The 8,077-nt window shown below is 41.6% G+C and overlaps 1 protein-coding gene across 1 annotated transcript; it reads right to left on the bottom strand.

The window, feature by feature from the left end:
• Nucleotides 1-139: 139 nt before the first annotated feature.
• Nucleotides 140-7,502, bottom strand: rcc1l (RCC1 like). Its single transcript, XM_089017530.1, has 11 exons — nucleotides 7,357-7,502; nucleotides 6,681-6,974; nucleotides 5,573-5,702; nucleotides 4,565-4,693; nucleotides 4,385-4,451; nucleotides 4,180-4,316; nucleotides 3,079-3,260; nucleotides 2,016-2,103; nucleotides 1,772-1,945; nucleotides 1,615-1,700; nucleotides 140-277 (listed from the first exon to the last, which is right to left on the bottom strand). Exons 2-11 carry the CDS (start codon nucleotides 6,963-6,965, stop codon nucleotides 200-202), a joined length of 1,356 nt encoding a protein of 451 aa, XP_088873656.1. The 5' UTR covers nucleotides 6,966-6,974; nucleotides 7,357-7,502; the 3' UTR covers nucleotides 140-199.
• Nucleotides 7,503-8,077: the final 575 nt, after the last annotated feature.

Here is an 8,077-nt window from a genome sequence, read left to right as displayed (position 1 = left end):
GGAAAAGAAAAAAAAATCAAGAATGAGCGCAAACCTAATCGTGTCTCATTTTTATTAAAAAAAAAAAGAGGGGGGGGGGGGTCATAAGAGTCCTTTTTTTTTATTTTAGACCCCCCCCCCCCCCTCCATAAAATCCCACCTCAGTGGATTTTGGCGGGCCCACCCCGCAGCTAGTTTGAAGGCGCTTTGGCATTCCAACTTAGATGAGGGACTTGACGAGCGCCACCATGTGGTCGACACCGCACGCTACATCCACCACTTGACCGGGAACGGTCACCTGGACACAACACACACACACACACACACACACACACACACACACACACACACACACACACACACACACACACACACACACACTTCCATGAAATAAACATTTTCTGTCGAGTTTTTTTTTCCTTTTTATTCATACTAGAATATTTCATCAAATGTTTTATTGTGTTAATTTTTGTGTTTTTTTTATTTTTATTAAAATAAGACATTGATTAAGAAGTATAAATTCACAAATAAGCAACTGAAAATGAGCATGAATTATTTTTGGATTGTAAATTCAACAGTGGGTCTTTTTGGGAAATCATTATTATTATTACTATTATTATTATTATTAGATTTATGAGACATAAAAAAATTAGAATAAACTCTGGGCATTTTTGGGGAATTATTAATATTATTATTACTATTATTATTATTATTAGATTTATGAGACATAATAAATTACAATAAACTCTGGCATTTTTGGGGAATTATTATTATTATTAGATTAATGACACATAAGAAAGTACAACAAATTAATTATATACATCATTTTTTTCATGTAATTTATGAAAAAGATAAATTATTGTGGACTAAAAGATATTCTTATATAATAATAATAATAATACATTTCATTTATAAGCGCCTTTCAAAACTCTCAAGGTCACAAGATATGTTTTTTTCTTTGGGTAAGCAGCGGCAGCCACACACGCCAGCGTTCACTCAACCCGCAATAACTCAAATAGATGGAAAGCTAAGCTAGCTAATAGCTAGCTTATTACAATTGTATTGTATTATCAAATGAGAAAGTGGGTAATGTCATGCTGGATTTATTTTGTTTTTTTCTTGATGTATTTATTAACTCATTTACTGCCAAACATGTAAAAATATGTCCACTCTGGTGCCAGGGTTTTTGTCATTGTCCCTCGAATTCCAGGACCCACAGAATATTGAGTTTTAGGACTACATAAACATTCAATACAGCGTAAGAAACCTTCGACTTTCTTCTTTCATCAGTTAATTCCTAAATTATATGGGTCTGGAGTTATCTGAGCGTGAAATGGGGCGGATGGCCAAAATACAATGCAATACATGCATATTGGTTGATATAGCGCTTTAACAACAGGTGAAGCTAGAACAAAGCGCGGACATGGAAAAAAAGGGAAAATGCTGCCCCCTTGTGGAAAAAGAAAAAAACATTGCGAGAGGCCATGGCCAGTGCTTTATCAGCACCCAAACATGAAAAATGACACTCGACGTCATATTTTCATTTCCCGAATAAATTTGTGAATGGCAGTGAATGAGTTAATTGCGATCTTAATGCCCCTCCCCCCACGTTACGCCGCCCGACCTCTCTCTTACCCGCCACGGGAAGAATTGATCGTCCCTTTTCCCGATCCCTAAACACCCTCGGAGGTTCTTCCCCCACACGAAGAGTTCGCCACGATCTGGAATCAGCCAAAAACAATAAGGCTAGTCGTTTAAGCCCCTCCCCCCTTTCCAGTGTCGTCCAATTTACCCGTGACGGCGGCAAAGTGTCCGAGTCCGCATCGTAGCTTGCTGACGACGACAGAGGGGTTAAATTCGGAGCGTCCGAACAAGGACGAGGGGATCATCTCGGGGGAGGCGGACTCCGATAGCGAAGGACCTTTGCCTAAAATGCCGTAGCCCCATACAAACACTTCGCCTCGCTCTGAAACAATAACAAAAATGTCAATCAAACGCAATTAGTGGAGAAATTGTGAATATTTGGACAGACTGACCGTTGAGGACGGCCACCTGCGTGCCGCCACATGCAGCCTGCAGCACGCGACCGCAGCCCGCTAGGGGCAAACGATGAGGGGAGTTGATCTGGAAAGCCGAGATGCTAACGTCAAATTTCAGAATATTAGTAATACAGTGATACCTTGGCTTACGAACTTAATTGGTTTCCAGACAGAGTGTGTAAAGCGAAAAGTGTGTATCCCAAAAATGTATTTCCCATAGGAAACCATTAAAATGACGATAATCCGTTCCCTGGTCCCCATAAAACATATTTAGCAAATTTTCTAAGTCTTAAAACTACACAAAATATACCTTATTTTATGTATAATAAATGTGCTATGGTATTATAATTAAAGAAATAAAATCTACCGTATAATAAAGTCGTTTTATTGCCCTTTGTGATGGTCGTTGATGGCTTGATGGAATGGAGTGGCCGCTTTCATCAGCATTAAACACTTTGATGAGGAACGTAGCCTTCTTCTTTCACCGTCTTGAGGAATGTTTCCTTGTCGGTGCTGTCTCTGTGATAATTTTATCTAGTTCCTCATCAATTGTGTTCGGTTTAGCTGGGTTGATAGCTTTTTGCATCAAGTGTACAGATGGCTTGTGCGGGTTGTTTGTGGAGCCTGATTGATGGGATATTTTAACCTTGCAGTCTACAGTCTGCTTTTGAACTATCAAAGTTGAAATCCATTTTCTCAGTCTCTCTCTCTCTGTCGTCTGCCTGTCACTTAAATGATTAAAACACCTGCCCTCACTGCTGCGTTCTTGACCAATCACGTGGCTTTAACCGACGACTGGGGGGCGGGGATTAGAGGACCAAAACAAGTCGGCTGCCATTTTCTTGTTAGGAGAACTGGCTTGTTCACGAACGACACATCACTCATTGTGGAGCTCCGTGTGTATCACGAAAAATAGTTTGTATGCCAAGGTAAAATTGTCATAAATTTAATGTTTGTAAACCGAAAAATTCATAAGCGCCTTTCAAAACTCTCAAGGTCACTTTACAATTTAAGCCGGCAACGATGAAGCGCTTCAACGCTTCGACCGGGTCGCTCTCACCTGGGCGGCGTCGGTGATAGAGGCAAACTGAAGGTATTCGGAGTTTCCCCACCCGTACAGTTCCCCGTCGGCGGATACGGCCAGGCTGCAGTCTCCGTACGTGCTAACTTGCCGTATCTTCACCCCCGATAGCTCCCCGAGCACTTCGGTCGGGGTGGGGCAGACTTTGTGGTGCCCCAGACCTGCAAGCACCAATAATCACCGATAATGATAATATGTGGAACGGTCGCAGCTTGGAATTGAAGCGGATTTACGTGGGATAGGAGATGTGAGACAGTCTCTTTTTGTCAATGGATGCTAAGAGTTTCGTATTTGCTTTCAACGTTTAGCTTGTAGTATACGTGCACATTCCACCATGACATCCCTGATCCACTGGTGAAAAGGACGCTTTGATCCTCTCCTGTTTCATCTAGAACTGCTTCATGCGACAAGGAGGGTGCATGAAATTGAATAACTGTGTGTTTCTTTTGTGTTGTGTCACGTTAATAATAATAATAATAATAATAATAATAAAAAATAAATATAAAAATACAGTAAAGTCTTGTTATATCGATATCGGATATATCGATAGTCCCGGTTATATCGATATTTTTTCGGACTCCCTTGAATATCGATATAACGAGACTTTACTGTACATGTCATTTCTAAGCGCCTTTCAAAACTCTCAAGGTCACTTTACAGTCACAGGATCAGTTTTTCTGTGGGTGAGCAGCGGCAGCCACACGCGCCTTCTACTGTTCTTCCATTCGAAACAGAGAACTCCAGTTCTTTGTACTGACGATTAATTCTTTAATGTGATTTCACTTGCATGATGAATCACCACCACCACCATAGAACACTTTGATTTTCGTCCTTTTTATCTTTTCCTTGCTAAACAGTACAGTACGAAGTGCGGAAAGTAAAACCTGAACCGGAAGTGACAACAACCCAACGTAATGTCAAGAAAAATAACGCACAGCCATCTGCTGGTCAACTATGGGATAGCAGTTATAAACAAATGTCTCAGCAGTATTTACAATTTCTCTACAGATCTGAATTGCAAAAGTCCCCATTGTGGGACTATTAAAAAGGCTTTCTGATTCGGATATTTGACAAACTGACCCGTTTGGCCGTCGGCTCCCCACCCGCAGGCGTAAACTCGCCCGGCCTCCGTCAGTAAGAGGCTGTGGTCCTGTCCACACGCCACCTGCACCACTCGGCCGTCCACGCCCTCCATTTTGTGGATCACGTGACTTCCTCTGCGGAGGCAAAACGGCAACTCTGGGAAAAACGGTCGTAGCGAAAGCGACGAGGGAGAAGTACACACCCGTATACTTCGTCTTCCACGATAGGTCGCCCACATTGGCCGTAAGCGTTGTTGCCCATACTGAACACTGAGAGGGACGTTAAAAAAAAAACAACATGGCGGGGAGGACACTTGATCATTTCAAAGTATTCAAACGAGAAAAAATGTCAACTTCTCACACGGACGGTTTTGGCGACTGACCTCCCTCGCGATCGGTGAGCACGAGCGAGTGCGCGCGGCCGCATGACACCTGCGTCACGCGTGTTTTTTGAGGTTCGCGCAAAGGCAGCTGGACGGGCGACGGCTCCAGCACGTAATCGTAACTGTGAACTGGACACGGGAAAAAATTGAACGGCAATGCAGCCAAAATAAAGTTTAGAAAAATCAAAAAGGAAGTGATACCTCGGCTTACGAACTTAATTGGATCCCAGAAAGTGTGTGTAAGGTGAAAAGTGTGTATCCCAAAAAATAATTTCAGATAGGAAACCATTAAAATGAGAATAATCCGTTCCCTGGTCCCCATAAAACATAATTTTCTACTTCTGTGTAAGCTCTAAGTCGTACAGAAGTCATCCATCGATGAGAAGGTTTCTTCAGCCGTCATCTGTACTTCTTTGAAGGTGTCGGACGTTTCGCTTCTTATCAAAGAGGCTTCGTCAGCGAACTCAAATTTGCTGGAAGTTTTGGCCCTATATATATAGATATATATCCCTACTGTCCAGACATGGCGGTGCCAGACTATGCTATGATAGGTCCCTGCTCTCAGGTTGGGGGGAGCAGAGGAAATGGGGCAATCAGGCCAGTCGTAGACCCGATAATCAGGCAGGACAATAGAAGGCCAAAACTACCAGAAAATTTTAGTTCGCTGACGAAACCTCTTGGATAAGAAGCGAAACGTCCGATACGGCTTAACACTAGCCTGAGGTAGGGTCTTTTTCGGTCCCATAATAGCAAAAGTACTCCACTCGATAACAAACCACGTCTGCACTCAAAGAAAGTGGGTGTGGAAAACTAGTCCGCCAGCCGTTATGGCGCTCGATGCGTTTCCCCGAAAGCTGGTTCATATGCCAACATTATATTCTCGCAAATTTAATGTTGGTAAGGCAAAACGTTTGTAACCTAAAGCGTTTGTAAACCGAGGTATCACTGTATATTGAATACAGCACTAATACTACAACAACGAGATCAATACTGTGATGTTAATCGTACGTTGGCTGCGCTGCGTGCGCTGAAAACCAAGCTGTGAGTCTTTGTTGAGGCCGGCGCCCCATAGCTTGGTCACGTCTTTGGTGGAGGATGCCAGGAGGGTGAAGCCGTAACCGCAGGCGGCTGACGATATCTTGAAATAAATACATCAATAAATAAAATCACAATAATTTACTTAAAGGACAACGACGCCTCCGGACAAGTTGTGTCCATAATTTGTAAAATCACTTCAAATGACTTCTACTGAGCGTATTTTACAAAGATTCCACCGCATGTAGCTCGATTTTACGTTTTAAGACTCGCACTGAATATTCAGGAAGTCTTGTTTTCGAGTTGGTGACGATTCCTGACGTGATGTCACTGAAGGAACGCCCCTGACCGAGAAAGCGACACACAATGCATTTTGGGTACTTTTTTCGTCTGAAAACACCATGTTAATCGTGAAATTAGAAGGAAAACTACATAAAAAACGCGATGGTGAATCGTTGTGTTGCACCAAGACTACTATTTGATACTAGTCGACACAAATTCCCGGCAGACAAATCAGACCATTTCCAACAGAGCTTGTGCGCCATCTTGTGCATTTTCTGGGCTCTACATTGGAGTCCAGACGCCTCAAAATGAGACGGAAGGACTTCTTTAATCGATTGCAAACATGTATGCTTTCCTCTTCAGAACTACAGTAAAGTCTCGTTATAACGATATCGGATATATCGATAGTCCCGGTTATATCGATATTTTTTCGGACTCCCTTGAATATCGATATAACGAGACTTTACTGTATTTGAATCATATTCATAACTGGATGAGTAACAAGAAAGCATATTTTCCGAATCTGAAGCCATTGTTTTGATTCTAGAGGAAGGCAAGACGACCTGGTGTGACGTCACGAAAAAGGGGGCGGGACCTTCTGAAACTCGCCATTTTGAAATAGTTTTGGGACACCAACTCATTTTTATTGGTGTTTTGCATTTGACTAAAAATATCATACTGCGTGTTTTGGGTATTTTAGACGCTATAAAACGTTTTTCTAATGTCAGGAAACAAAAAAAAATAGTGTCGCTTGTGCTTTAACTACAGGTGGAGTGTGGCCGCCTTTGTGTGCACCAACCTGGTCTTCCGTCTCCAGACGGTACGGCGTAAGCTGGTACTTGCGTGGCCTCTTCCTGCCGTTGTCGGGAATCACAAAGCTGGGAATGCCCAGGGCTCCCGTGAAACTGAAACCCCATACGAACACTTTGTGCTTGGGCTTCCTGTGTCGGCCCACGTACTGGAAGATGGGACCGCCGCCGTCTGGTTTCTCCTTCGGGTTTGAGGCGCCGCTGAACGCTGCTTGGCCACGATTGGGGAATTGGAACGCGGAGAGGAGGCGCCGTCGAACGAGTGGAAGGGACATGATGCTGAACTGCAACATATCAATTAACAACAACAATGCTAGTGTGAGGCAATAAGAAGAAGAAGAATACGAATCATAATAATAACAATACATTTTATTTCAAGCGCCTTTCAAAGCCCTCAAGGACCATTTACAGTCACAGACAAGCATAGAAAAAGAAAACAGATACAATAATAAATAAAATATAAATTGAAACAAGAGATAAAGCAACACAGAAAATGCGATTTTAAATAGGTGGGTTTTGAGATGGGATTTACACATATCCACATCGATAGAAACAGAAAGTTTTTAAAGGACTTTAAATGACGTGTTGCTATCATGCTAGCAGACAGAAAAGTAATTCGTGTTTATTTTACACAAATATTCACACATAAAACGCGATAAAACTTACTTTCCACCGTTCGCGTTTCAGCAAGAAAGGAAAACGTTTACAGATAAAATGTTCCAAATGACATTCTCGTGTGTTTATGTGCCGGCATTTTGAACGCGGAACGAAAATATTTTTAACTTCCGGTCCGCGTTCTTCTTCGTCCGCTCTGCCATTTAATCGTGGGGGACGCAGGCGCACTCGTTCACCCTCTAACGTTTTGCTATGAAATTAAACTTAATTCCTTCCACGCAATTTTACATTCGCAAATATGTTTTAATTAATGTTCGTCCATGTTCATTAAAATTATGATTATATTAAACAAATATTGAATATTTGAGTTAATAAATGTCCTTCTTTTCGGTAAATACTGTGTACGTACACCAGCAGTCATGCAAGGTAAACTAAATTCTACCTGGCAACAAGTGACCATTCAACACTCAAAATAAAAATAAAAATAAAGTCCACCCAGTGACAAATGACCGTTTATAAATAAATAAATAAATAAATAAATAAATAAATAAATAAATAAATAGACCAACCACCCATGAAACAAAAAAATCTGCCTAGCAACAAATGACAATTCTTGGGAAAAAAAAAATATATATTAACCAATACTCTTTCAGATTTATTTATGACCATGACTAATTGTTGATAAACTCAATACAAAAAATATCCTAAAGCTTCTAAATCTGCTTTTGGCGAATCCTTAATTTGTGTCACACTATATCATGAAAAAAATGGG

The sequence above is a fragment of the Hippocampus bargibanti genome, linkage group LG16 (assembly GCF_051943395.1).
Source record: "Hippocampus bargibanti isolate YZ-2025 linkage group LG16, ASM5194339v1, whole genome shotgun sequence".
NCBI lineage: Eukaryota > Metazoa > Chordata > Actinopteri > Syngnathiformes > Syngnathidae > Hippocampus > Hippocampus bargibanti.
Note: the sequence above shows the minus strand (reverse complement) of the source record. Positions and strands in the feature narration are given on the sequence as shown.

Excerpts from the sequence above, each read along its gene's own strand:
- rcc1l (XM_089017530.1), bottom strand. The coding sequence starts at position 6,965 with ATGTCCCTTCCACTCGTTCGACGGCGCCTCCTCTCCGCGTTCCAATTC. Across the intron at positions 4,452-4,564 it reads GCTCACCGATCGCGAGGGAG|TGTTCAGTATGGGCAACAAC; the intron begins GTCAGTCGCCAA and ends CGTCCCTCTCAG. Across the intron at positions 278-1,614 it reads ATCAATTCTTCCCGTGGCGG|GTGACCGTTCCCGGTCAAGT; the intron begins GTAAGAGAGAGG and ends TGTTGTGTCCAG.